Source organism: Apteryx rowi, unplaced genomic scaffold (assembly GCF_003343035.1).
Source record: "Apteryx rowi isolate R43461 unplaced genomic scaffold, aptRow1 scaffold_811, whole genome shotgun sequence".
Classification (NCBI taxonomy): Eukaryota; Metazoa; Chordata; class Aves; order Apterygiformes; family Apterygidae; genus Apteryx; species Apteryx rowi.
Genome location: NW_020451107.1, coordinates 65,028 through 78,708, shown reverse-complemented (window position 1 = coordinate 78,708; position 13,681 = coordinate 65,028). Strand labels below are relative to the sequence as shown.

Sequence of the window (13,681 nt, the reverse complement as noted above, 5' to 3'; positions counted from 1 at the left end):
TTGAATTGGTTGTGCCCAGGCTGCCTGGAAGAGGCAAAGAGATAGTCCTTGCTTTCTGCTTGAGCTTTCCAGACGGGTGAGCCAATTGTCTTACACTAGACTGTAAACCAAAGCTTGCTGTGGGTAATCAGGGATCTTCGGCATGGGTATAGGCTTGAGCCCCAAGCTCGCATGACAGTACTCTCTGCACTTTTCATTTTTGAACTGGAGATTGAAGATGGGGTAATATCCTTTTTGCAAATACATTATTTAGTTTAGTTGTCTGTAGAGCATTTTGCAACCCAAGTAATGTGCACCATGAATGCCATTCTTCTTCAAAGAAGACATCAAGATTATCAGGACTTGCATGCTATGATATTGAAAGGATCACATGTAAAAAAAATAGCAAATTGTGACACTGGGCTTCCATTCACTCCCAAAAGCTTGGCTAATAAAATGAATTGTAGCATTTTATCACATGGGAGAGGAGATGAAATGCTAAACTTTGCCTAAAATGCCTTTCATGCATGTAGGCACTGCTACATTATTTGAGTATTAATACAGACAATCTACAAGGCTGACTGCCTGACCCAGGGCAGTATCTAACAGCTCTGTAAATCTCCCTATTTCCATGATGGAGCTGCTGTAAGAAATGAAGACTGGTCCCTTCGGTTATGGAAGCTATGAAGATTTTTCTGTATTGAAACTGAAAGTAAAAAATTGCTTCACTAGAAAAACAAAACAGAAGATGAGAGTTCTTCAAAAAAAGCCTGAAACTAGTAACAGCTGAGATGTGAAGGGAAAATCAGTGTCCTATAAGCTATGTTACGACTTATATTCCAGAACACATTTGGTGGAAATAAAATTAATGAATTAATTAATTCACATGATCATTATAGTGGGAACTTGTAGCAACTTGCAGTTTGTCTATCTGTTCCCACCACTTTCCTCCTTTTTATTTTTTGCAATTTCACCAAGCTCACAAGCATATGGACTGAAATTTTCCTTTGGAAGAAGTTTCTGGCTGATTCTGTTTTTAACTGGTTGCTTAAAGAAACTGTTCAGCCATCTCTGACCATAAAACTAGGGAAAAATAAATAACTCTTTAAAACTAAAAATACCAGCAACAAACATATAACAATCCCAATCTGAAACCAACTATATGACATTCCTTCTTTTGCTTATTCTGTTTCATTCATGTTTTTCACTCCCCCAACCTTCCACCCTATCCAGGCAAACCCTGACACTTTATGTAATGAAAAGGGAAGAAGTGTTAGCTGCAATGGCAAATGCAACGCCCCTACTTGTCGCGGTCCGCGGGAGTGACGGGAATGAATCATACGCATTCACAGAATGCAGGTTCAATTCCATCTTTATTCAGCAATTTGCTCATTTTATAAGTACAGGTATTCAGCGCTCTGGCCCTTGATTTGTGGTTCATACAGATTATGTCACAGGTAGCCAATCATTGCACCGATCACGCACGCAGCGGTCATGCCTTGCACCTTGCTGCTTGTTTAGCAAAGCTGTCTAGCCCTTAACCTTGGTTCCCACTGGCTTCTGCTAGYTTATCTGTACTTTCTCAGGATGTATCATTCCCAGCTGCACCAGTGTCCTTGGTAAACTRCTTTAAAGCACATAGCAGCGGCTACAGCCTGAGGCCTAAGGCTTCAGCAAATTTAGCTACTCATGCTAAGCAAGTTGTGCTAAGCAACTAATCCTAAACAGTGTAGTTCCATACTCTATATTTCATATAGATTATTGTTCTGAAGTACCGCAAGGGCCCCAACACCTACTAAATGTTGCGTGCTAAAGTACTGGCTGGCATGAGGAAGATGAAACCCAAAGGGAAGGATGAGAAGGGTATCAATGTAAAGTATCATTTGAGGAAAGAGTGCCTTCGTTTGAAGGATGTAATTTTCAGTCTGGAAATAATAAGAGCACTGTATACATCCAACGGTATTGCCCACACCCCCAGTTCCTATGGATGTCCTCAGCCTATAGGAATGACAAGAGGGGGGAAGCACAACCACTTGTATATTGAAAGCACGCTTGGATTTACTTGTGTTCAGAGCATGTTCGCCAGCATAAACCGGATTCAGCACCCTGGAGAGTGCAGAGTTCCAGTCTAATCAACCCCCATTTCCCCTCCACAGTTTATGTCCGCTCTGAAAAGAGCGTTTGGCCATCAATGTTTAATTAATGGGAAAACTTAAGTTAAACTCCCACAGATATGTACAAAGAATTTGACATGCATAAAAGCTTCCAGATCGTGCCTCAAAATGCTAAATTGCACGCAAGCAAGCAAGGTGCATAGATCTAGGTTTTCTTTAGTCAGTTCTGGTAAAAGAAAGGAATTCCTGTCCCTGTTTTCAAAATGGGTCTCCACAGTAGACTGCCTGTGAAACTGGGTCAGCATTTGGACTAATGTTTGTGAGCTCCTGTCCTTATTTGTCTTTATTCTTAAATCAGTGATTCATATCAGTAGAGTTCTGGGCTAGTGTGTCCTGATACAAGATCAGTGCTGTAGGATGTTGAATGTCACTATGGGAAGCATCTCCAATGCAAAGATATGTGGATGTGAAAGAAGTAACAAGATAGCATGGGACAGCACAGGAGGCTGGACTGTGAGTGAAGAACAGTGCTCCAGAACACTGTCCCTGTGAACTGCTTAAATGTGTTGCGTGATTTCATTATTTCAAAATGAGGCACCTTCTATGAATACTGAAAACTGAAACTGAAATCCTGAAAACTTGTTCCTTAATTGCTGCTATCTGATGGTCATTCAGGGCTATGTGTGAAATCGCCACTCTGTTAGAGAGGCCAGGCAGAAGATGGGCATGAACCATTTAGATCAGTGGAGACCATCATCTCCTCAAGCAGTTTCAGACAGTCTGCCCCTGCCTGCAATCTGCCACCACAGGCTGCTGCCTGTTTCGCTTAACTTTGAACTGACTTTGGCAACACAACGATAAATCCATTCCAAGGCCAGCCTGGGAACTTATAATGGCAGTGCATGATGGTTTAGAGGAAACATGAATAAAGAAAAACAATCAAGCTTTTCACTCACCAAGATGAAACTCATTAACAAAATGTCACCTCTCTCTTTTTGGGACTAGTGTCACAAACAACTTGTTTTTTAAGGGAACATTTCCAAAGCAGAATTAAAAGCTTTAGGGGCCATTGGTTGTAAAGAGCAGATAAAACCTTACATTATGAAGATGAGAGAAGAGCGAATGCCTCCTAAGGTTTTACATTTGACCTCTTTATCTTGCTGTATTTATAATTCCTAAATTGTTCCAAGATGGGAAGAGATGAACAACAAAAATAAAGGAAAGCAGCCTAAATTTTAGGTAAAACCTAAAATTTAACATGACTCTTCCTACTCAGCGAAGGACAGAGCTTTGGGCAGATGATGGTTCCACAGTTCTCATACTCCCTCACACTGGTCTTAGTGGAAATTCTCCAGGAGTCAAGGCATATTGTGGAAGCACAGTGACAGCCTGTGTACAAAAAATAAAATATGTATATGCCTTTTTTACATCTGAATGATGTTTAAAAGACATGTGAAGTTTTAAAAAGTTGTTAAATTTACATATGCATTTACTCATGGTAGTAGAATGATGTTTTGCAATTGCAGATAAAATAAAAATTCAGTAATCAAAGCAAAGTGACTTTTATTCATTGTTAACCCTTTGCTTTTCTGCAATTTCTTTCAAATGTCAGCAGTTAAATATTTTCAGTGAACAAACATCTGTTTCTATGTGAACACTGTCCTTATTTCAGGAAACACCTTAAGGGTCATATTAATTACCCTTAAACCAGCAATTTCTCCAGGCAAGATTTGGCATTCCTTATATTTAAAGAACATTGTGGTGGGAATGAATCTACCAGTCCACCTGTTCTCAGAGAAGACATCAGAATTAACAGAATCTGTGTTTCAGAGTTTTGTCCCTGTTTTTCTGAGTTCTGCTGGGTCAATAGCTGTCCAAGGCTCATCTCTTCATAAGCAAGCATGTTTTCAGTTTTCTCTGCTATACTTTCAGCAACAATGTTCTAAATTCAGCTCACCTTTTTTTACTTTTTTGTGTGAAAATCTTAGATAAGCAAGTCACTTGTGTGGCTAAACACAAGTTCCACAATGTTTCAGGATGAACTTCACCTTTTAGTGAAGAATATACACTGTAAACCTCAGTCTGTTAAGCTAGTATCTTGTTGGTAGTTTATCTTGTCTCCTAACACAAGGGCAGGGGAGAGGAGAGCTGGAGGATCAGGAGTAGACAAAGGAGTGTATTTTCTTCTGTAGAAGGAACTCTGAAAAAGAAACATTCAGTTCTGATACTTTTGCTCCATAGTTAAATCATGTTTCAAGTGCATTAATTGCTATTAGATGGATACTGCACCAATGCCATTGAAGGCTATCTGTGTTAGGAAAGTGTATGTCGCTCTATTATTTTCAGAGTGGTGATCTGCTTGTTTTAACAGTTGTCTGATAAAGACAAACAATATTTGGTCCTCAAGAGTTGAAGAGATCCATATAATTAAAGCAAATATCTTGGGAATATCATGGCCAATCAGTTCCAAGATTTCAGGCATCATCATTCTTGACTTCAGTGGGCACAGCAATAATTGCGCACTGTGATGAATGTGATAAAGTAGGCAGCCTTGCTAATTATGCTACCATTTCTGTAAGCTTTTGGAAATCTTGGGAATAAGGAGAATTTCATATCATGAGAGTGCATTTTCTAATTTGGCATATGTGCTGATTAAATACTTTTTTTTAGATAAAAGCCAACATGGTAGGGTCCTGATCCTGTCTGCTATTTAGGCCACTATTGTAAATTGAGCAATAATGATAATGCATTGCATGAGAATTATTTTTTGCAGTTCTAGAGCCAAATTCTGCTGGCCTCATGTTATTCCACACGAACCTTAGAGAACAGCTTGGTATGCGTTTTTTTAAGTTTAGTGCTCTTTACTAGGTCAGTAGAATTCTTAAACTAATTATAATATAATTATAGTATACCTTCATAGAAACCCATTGCATTTTTAATACCTACATAAGTGAAAATTCAAACACTAAATACATGGTGTGGGCTAAAATAAACTGCCACCACATAGGGCAAAGTATCTGTTGATATGATTATGTTGCATAAAAGGAGGACAAAATTACTGCTTGAAATATTGTATCTATTCTAATTGATGAAGAGGTATCAGATAGCAGTCACGGAGAACTTTTAAATAATAAGAGACAATATAAATTCTTGTACAGTGAACCTTGACTGTTACTTGATTCCTACCTCCAGTTATATTAAGTGTCCTAGCATTGTTTTATTAGGTTTGTTTAAATCATTAGTGATGCACTGGAAGAGAAGGATACTGTTGTTGGTATTGTGGTAGTAACAGAATATCATTAAAAGTGGATGTTTATTACAAGTATACTTGAAATGATTGTTCAAGATATAATTACTGTTTCAGGAGAGACTCTGCATAGGAGTTGTGCATTGTAATTGAGAAGAGAATTTGGAGAGATGACAATGCTGCTGTGAGGATAATTGCAGTTGTGCACTTTTACATATCTATGTGGGTGAGTTTCTAAAGGCAATAACATATCCTTTAATTTCTGTTAGAGATTTCCATAAAGCTGTTTTCTGTAGTAGATTTTGTTATATATCCTTTAATCAATTATCAAGGCTCTAGTAATATTTCTTAAGGAAAACACAATGTAAATGAGCAATGTGATTATCAGAACTGACTTTAAAGACAAGTAAACTACCTCAAAATTCTTAATGAAGCAGGTCACAATCCATGTTTTCATCTTTTTCTGTACTACTCTGAAGTCTGAGGCAGTAATTCTTCTGAAATGATAGCAACAGCTCATTCCTGAGATGGAGAACATCCTCAGTGAGAAATGATCTCCTATTTCTTACTTTCGTCTCCTTTAAATTTTTCAAGACAAGTGTCTCTTACTCTGTTTGGTAGCTGTAACTCTTTACTTCTACAAGAATATGTAACATGCAGTGTACACATGCAGTATAACCATAAAGTCAGGCTTCAGTACTGACAACATATTCTACAGATTTGAAGAGCGCTATCACTGGGAGAATATCCAAGTGCCTTACCACTGTGCACCAAGCAATCACATTGGATCAGGTGGACTTAGCTTTAGTACAGGCACAAGGCTATGTGAAGACTGCTGTGCCACTGCCCTGTGCACTCAGAGTGTTAACCAGGTGTGGGTTATGAATGCAAAAGCAAATTCATTCTCTTTCACCAAGACATTTTTGCTTACTGAATTACCAATGTGAAATTGAATCTGACCAGGAAATGAAAGATGAACCATAATCTCTCAGTTATAAATGACAGAGCCTTTCTAAATGTTGGCTATTTCACTAGAGATAAGCTAGTCATGGATGTGAACAGAAATCACAAAAGTGGAAAGAAGAAGGAAAATAGTAATAACAATCTATGATCAAACTATATAGAGTGAACACATATTTATCTAACATCTCCAATACTTTTTCACTTATAGGTCTTTCTAAATAATATAGCTTTTCTTCTTTCCAATATCCCATTTGTATGCAAAATAATAGTTTTGAATAAAAATTAAGTGGCTTGCATCATACTGTAACTAGAAATGCTTTTCAAAATGTGTGTGCATTTCAAACTAAAGAAAAAATAAAATACTTGTGAGATAAAGAGGTATACAAAGAATGTATCCTGAAGTAAACTTGTAAGTCCTATTTATAGGTCTGCTTCTAACCTCTAATGAAAGTTAATATATCTGTAATTGGATCACTATAGCAGTAGTGCTATGAAAATCTGTTTGATCATAAATTTTTTTTTTGTGATAAATTAAGTTATTGCTCCTGAAAAAGCCGTTCAGATGAAGTTTTTAATTGTAAAAATACAGATTAATCTATTTTTTTAGCTTTCTGGAAATGCTTGCTAGGATGAAATAACATTAAATAAAAAAATGGCAGCAGACATCTATTAACTGAACAGTAACATTTGTCACAAATGCAGTTATAATTAACGCATAATAAATAGAAACAAAGTATTTTATCTGCCTAGTGATTTTTCATAATTAGTGATAGTGCATGGAAAACTGAAAATTACTATCTTTGTATTATATTTTTGTTTATGGCCACTTATAGGAAAACTGGATCTTTATTATCTGCATCTATTTCTCCTTTTTTTCTTCTCCCCTCATTTTTTAAAATGACATTACTTTCTCAAGTATCTTGGGGCTAATAATGATGAAAGAAATGGACTTACTACCTCACAGGGAAAATAAGCAGAAAGAGCAGATGAAACACTGAAGAATGAAAAGATCCTGCTATGTAAACACCAAATAATTCAAAACCAGGAAAGATTATAAAATATGTTATTTTAAACAATTATATTGCACCTGCTAATAATAGTGCTGGCAGGATTTTTCTGTTTTTCTTTTGTAAAAAATCAGTTGTGATTGTGTGTGGACTGTTTTCTTAGGCATACATCTGTTGGAGAAGACAGGCAGGGTGGAATTGAGAGAGTCCTCATGGAAGATTTTAAGCGAGGCTCAATGGCTGCAGAGATCCTTCTCATTTAATGTATTTATTTCCTAGCCTTAGCCCTAACATCAGTTATTTAAATAATTCTTTATTTCTGTTGCATCAACAGTTTTCACAATATCACTAATACAGACAAGCGATAACACATGGTGATGAATCAGCTGACTACAATGAGTTCAGCAAAGACAATATATATTTGAGGCTTTTCTTCAGTGCCTTTTTATTCATCTCTTGGAAAGTCAGGACTGTGTTTAGCTTGGCAAAACAAAGAAATCTGATAAGACGCAACTTGATCAGTTTAAAAATAGCTGTAGAAAGGAGACTGCCTCAAGTGTAGCTATTCTTGAGCAAGTTGGAATTCTTGAGAGCTATTTATTCTAGCAACTAGAATATCCCATAAACTTTTTTTTTTTAAAAAACCTTCTGAAGTACACAGCTGGATGTGCATTTTCTTGAGTAAACTCTAACAAGAACAGCACTGTGTTGATCATGGACCATTCCACTGAAAGCTGACACATAAACAGCTACTTATGACTAATTTGATTCATTTTAGGAAAAGCAAGCAAAATTTGAGGAAGATCTTAAAAGAAACGATCAAGTCTGTCATCCAACATATACAAGTGACCTAGACTGAAGTCATGAAACAGGAACTCCTAGCTAACACATAACACTGGCAGCTGGATCTTGTTCTGTTAATGGCACTACATGTTTTCAACAGCAAAGGATCCCTTCTTATGTTACCCTAATGTGGAAAATAAAATATGATAAAATTCAGAGTGTTTTCTAGTAAGAATAACTTAAAACTGTGACTATACAGCAGGACTTCAGAACGTTTATGATAATGGTTAACGTCCTAAGAGGTCAGTAAGGCTGCCTAAATCATCGCTTAATATTTGTGAAGTTCATTAAATATATTAAGCACTAATTATAAGTCAAAGATTTATCAGACTTTACACATTAACTCCATTCATTTTCTCTTCATGGCATAAGATGACTTGCAAGGTTCCTGTCATGGAGATACAAGTATAGCTGTGTGTGAATATGGAAATTATTTCTCTGAACCTTGACAATGAGACTTCATTGTGAGGTTAAAAGGGAGTGCCTGACAAATATTCTGAACATGAAGATGCAATAACTACCCTTTTCTTGCAAAAGCAGGTACTATTTATGAGTTACATAATACATCTCAACATATTACATGCTATTCTACTACATGTTAGTGCAATTTTATATAGCCAGTAAAATTAGCATGAGGAATAAATGTTCTGTATCTCCAGAGGTGTCTGGGCATCTTATGACTAGTAACATTCAGTTTTATATTTCAAGACAGATTCAACCTCTTAGGGCAATCAGGCCCAAACCCTCATTTAGATGCCTAGCTTTCAGCGATCTTTGGAGAATGGGGACCTTACATTTTAGCTGCAAAATTATTTTCTTGAGAATTTAAAGATTTATAGAATTCACTTAAATAATCTTGAGTTTATCCCAATTACTGGACACTGTTTTTAAGAATTTGGACACATCTTGTTTTGTCCTTGTTCCACCTGTTGTTAACAATGGGATATTCCACAATTCTAATTTTGTAAAATTTATAGAAATCTTGTGGAAAGTATAACTGAAAGTTTTAGACTGCATTTCATGTTACCTATTAAGAACTGCCCAGCATTCGTAAGAGTGCATTCTGAACAATAATTAGGGTAAAGTGGATGAAGTCATAGTGAGAGGCCATACTAATCATGAAAAGGTAAACTACATTATGGGTATGTTGTAATTTGAAACAAATAGATTAAACCCAGGAAATCTTAGTATGGCCAGGAATGAAAGTATATTGCCTACAAAAACTTAACAGATTTGCATTTAACAGGTTCAGAGAAGCAGAAAAGGTCTGAAAATTAAGAAAAGCACACGATGTAGTCTAGATTTACAAACATGAGAGCGTGATCATTTCGTTCCCATTTTGTATTAGGGCAGAGCAGAACCCATTCACGTTTGGTTGAAGAAGAAATTAAGTTCTGTGCTGGGAAGCACAGTGGCACCTCAGGGCTGGACATTCGGCATTCCCCCACCTTCGCAGTCCCAAACAGTAGAAGTCCTGCGTGATACTTCCTTACTGCGCCACTGAGAAGAAACTTAACCTAACAGCAAATGATCGTGTGGTAATTCAGGGAGCTTCGATTATGCAGGTAGCTGAAAGACTGTCCCCACAAGGAGCTGAAGCTGTTAGCTGCCGCCTTTCCACCTACAGGTTTATACATAAGGCTGGTGTTAAGGTACAGGTTACGCCTTACATATTTTGTTCCAAATTGCTGACATCTGCTCTTTCATTTAACTCTGCTTTAACATAACTCCTTGGCTGCCTGAAGCCTGCCATGCCTGGCTTGGATGTGCCCATGTCACATCTTTTCTCTGGTGACCTTCCCCTGTTTTAGGGGTACAGAGAGGATGAGGAATAGCACACAGGATTTAAGAAGTTGTATTTTCACTTGTGAGCGCAAGAAATTGAATTCAGGAAGGCAGGAGCAGAAACTGCCCCCTCATCCCCAGCTGCGGTCTCCAGGCCTGCTCCTCAACCCATATCCTGCATCTGCCGGATATAAAAAGGCAGATCCTGGTCAGCTTGTTATAGGTAAACGCGACAAATTGACAACCACTCGGGCCGGGTTGCATAAATTCCAATTTAATAAAATAATTGAGCAAGTCACAAGTAAGCAAAACAGCGCTGGGCGGCCAGGGAGTCTCCTGCTCCACCAACGGCGCGCGCGATCCCCCCCYCMCAGTCTCCTTATATGCGATTCCAGTTCCGGGTATACATGGCACTTCCTGTAACTTCTGCAGTTGCGCCGGCTGTTGCTAGGGGGTCTTCTTCAGCCYTCTGGTGGTCGTGGGGATGAAGGCTGGAGTCTTCCTCTGCGTTGTGTGTGGTGACCCTCAGGTCATGCATATATTTTACAACTGTGTGACCTCGCCGATGCCATGTTAGGCTATCTAAACTAACATCGCCGCCTCGCTGGCTCCACTTAATTATCTCAGGCGGGGTACATGCCCTCATTACAGGATGTTGTGGTTTTAGCCCGTAATTAGCACCTAGTTTCATCGTAAAATCACTTCCCGATTTGATATAACAAACTAGCACCTATCACAAGCTGGAGCTAGCCAGGATGCAGGGGCAAGGCGATTTCTAAGCACTACATCACATCTTCTTTGTCCTTTACCTTTTTCATCCCTCTTTCGGGGGGGGGGGGTGGAAATCATTTTTGAGGTTTTGCCCTGTCACGTTGTTTAGCCGTTGCCCCAGCCGCCGCAGCGCCTTAGGCGCCGCCGCCCCTCCCGGCGCCTTCGCGGCTCCCGCGCCACCGCCCCTCCCCCCGCCCACCACGCCAGCCAGCAGCGCCTACGATTCGCCTTTCCAACTGCCTTGGCCCACACCGGCTTCCGTCCTGCTCGGGGGACTTGCGTGCGTGCGGGCGGTAAAGATGGTGGCCGTCAGCGGGCCGTTGCTGGCCGTTGCTGGTTACTGGGCCCTGCTGTCGCGGTGCGGCGGGAGGGCCGCGGCCGCGGCCTACTCCTCCGTGCCCGCGGTGAGCAGCAGGGGAGGCAAGCAGAAGGAAGGTGAGAGGGGCCCGGGCCGATCTGCGGCGGTTGCGGGGGGAGGGGCGAAGCTGAGGCGTGTGGCCCGTTGCCCTCTGCTCTTCCCGCCTTCGGGCAGCTCTTAAGGTTTGGTTGGCAAGGGCTTGCTGGGGAGCTTGTGGTATAAAACAGGCTCTGCTGTGTGGGATGCAGATTTTGTCAGAGTGGATATGACAAACAGCCTGAAGAAAGAAATTGGTGGTCCCTAGACTGATTGCATGGGAGGGTTGTGCTTGTTACAGTGGACCTGCAGCGCAGTGCCTGGTTTTAGGGCTTCCAGATGAGATTTTTGTAGTTTGCTGAGACACACATAGTTGTGCTATATGTTTGGCATCTGAGTCAGCGACTCAGCCTGTTCTGAGCCCAGATGGAAACCAAGCTGGACAAGGTTGCATCAACATTTTTCCAAAGGCTAGGTGGGCATTTATCTCTTGCAGATTCAGAAGCAGGCTAGGTCACTGAATGGGCCTTTAAATGATGGCTGGTCGTGGGGCCCATGGCACTCCAGGATTAAAAGGTGTCCTGATCTGAAATTTTAGAGTTTTGTTAACAAAAACAACAAGATTGGTACGAATGAAGTATGTATGGTTGAAAGCACCACAACAAATGGCAGGACAAGTGATAAAGGAATTGTATGCATTTGTTGCTGCAGAGCCCCATACGTATGATTTAGTTTTGATTACTGTGTAGCAAGAAGAGAAAGAACAGAATTGGAACCATAAAATACCTAGATAGAGAAAACAGAAGAACTGTGGAATTCAGGAGTTTTTTCCAAGACTTATGAGAAGTAAGGCAAATTAATAAGGCAAAACAACTCCAGACATCCACTCTTAAAGAATACAAAAGGCATATTCAAAAACAAATTTTTGGTCACCAATCAAGACGAACCCAGGAGGCTTGGTGTGGGCTTGACAGATGGTATCCTTTGTTTTCTGTGTCATAATGATCTCAGCCAAGCCACTTGGACACATGTGTTTTGGCGCTTCTGAGTATTTGGATGCAAGAGTGGGTAAAGTCTTGCATAGAGATTCTGTAAAATAAAATCCTTTCCTCTTCCATGAGATCTTGGTTTGAGTTTTGTTACATTAATATTCTGCAGTGTAGCTGTTTGAATTCTGAGTAAAAACTTCCAAGATCATTTATTGTCTCTGAGGAGAGCTTTGACTGTTGAAGAATTAAGGTCAAGATATGAGCCAAACCCAGTATATATCACTGCAGTTACTTAGGGGGGAGGCCCTTTAATAGGTTTGAGACTAGAGCTCCAAAACAGTGAACTGCAGGGTGTACTTCAGACCAGTTCTTCTGCTTCTGGAATGGCTGATTTGAGCTACTCTTTACACTATGTGGATGTGTGTGAGTAAATGCTAATATGAGTGTACAAAAGCAGGTTCTTATTAAAAATATTTCTCTTTTAGCTTCAACACGGAGAACAAGCAGGCCATCACAACTCATAAGATCAGTAAGAAATGAAACTATTTTCTGCTAACTCAGAGATGTTTGAAAAGGTTTTCTACGCTATATATCATATTAGTTGGTGCAGGAACCTCTCCTGCAACTGGTGTGACCAAATTCCAGAATTGGTACCTAAATTCTTCACTGTCTCAGCTATTTTCAATCTGTGTTCTCATAAAGGCAAAAACATTAACAATTAGCTTGTATTAAGCCCAAATACTGCAGGCTTGAAAAGTAACTTAAAGTTATGCTTAAAAGGAGCAGAGTCACTTTAGTGTTATTTTCAGTATGAGTTTACAGGATTTGTAGTGTTTGCCTTTTGGCGTAATTAAAAGATCTGTTACTATATGTAAGTGAAATTGTTTTTACGCAGTAGAATTAAAACTGATATCTGAGCATTTAATCTCTGAGAATTTTCTTATTTATTCTACGCACACAAAATTTAAAAAAGAAGAATGTTACCATGTGTTGTGATTTTAAAGGCAAATAGTAAAAGTGGACTAGTGTTCACTCTGCTATTGTTCATTTAACTGCCAAAGGCAAATTTATTGATATCCCAAAACAGTCAGACTGCCTATATCCATTTGTGTTTAACCCTTCTATATTGTCGTTATTATTATTAATATTTTTTAAGAGCAGCTGACTTGACAGGAGCTTTGTTCAGTTATTGGAGGATATAAGCTATTACTGCAATACAGTAATATATTGTTGGTATCCTGGACTTTCTATAACAAGTCATTTCAGGGTTACTGTGAACTTGTTCAAACTTTCAGAATTCCATAATTTAAAAACTCCTGTCCATGCCCTCCACCAAGCGCTTAGGTGCTTTAGGAAATTGAGCCTGCAGTTAAGTGTTGGCTTGATTTCCCCCCCCCCCCCCAATGACTTATGAGAACCCAAGAAGATGGCAGGATCTTCATTCCAAGTATTTCTGAAATAAAATGCAGTTGAGGATTGAGAGAGGAAAAGTTTGTTATCCAAGCCTTGAGAGGCTCTCTCTTTAGAATTCCTTTAAAATCGAATGACAACTTTTGATGTAAAGGTGTTTCTTGAAATAGCTACAGGAA

At 39.3% G+C, this 13,681-nt stretch overlaps 1 protein-coding gene across 2 annotated transcripts in view; it reads left to right on the top strand.

The window, feature by feature from the left end:
- Window positions 1-13,681, top strand: part of MRPS35 (mitochondrial ribosomal protein S35) — a 51,888-nt gene that overhangs the window by 17,157 nt on the left and 21,050 nt on the right. Inside the window, exons 1-2 of one of the 2 annotated variants that reach the window (XM_026089416.1) lie at window positions 10,894-11,144; window positions 12,578-12,621. In XM_026089416.1, coding sequence (XP_025945201.1) covers window positions 11,009-11,144; window positions 12,578-12,621 — 180 coding nt within the window. In that variant the 5' untranslated portion in view covers window positions 10,894-11,008. Of the gene's footprint in view, window positions 1-5,457; window positions 5,567-10,893; window positions 11,145-12,577; window positions 12,622-13,681 lie in introns of those variants that run through there. The other variant, XM_026089417.1, reaches the window with a different exon arrangement.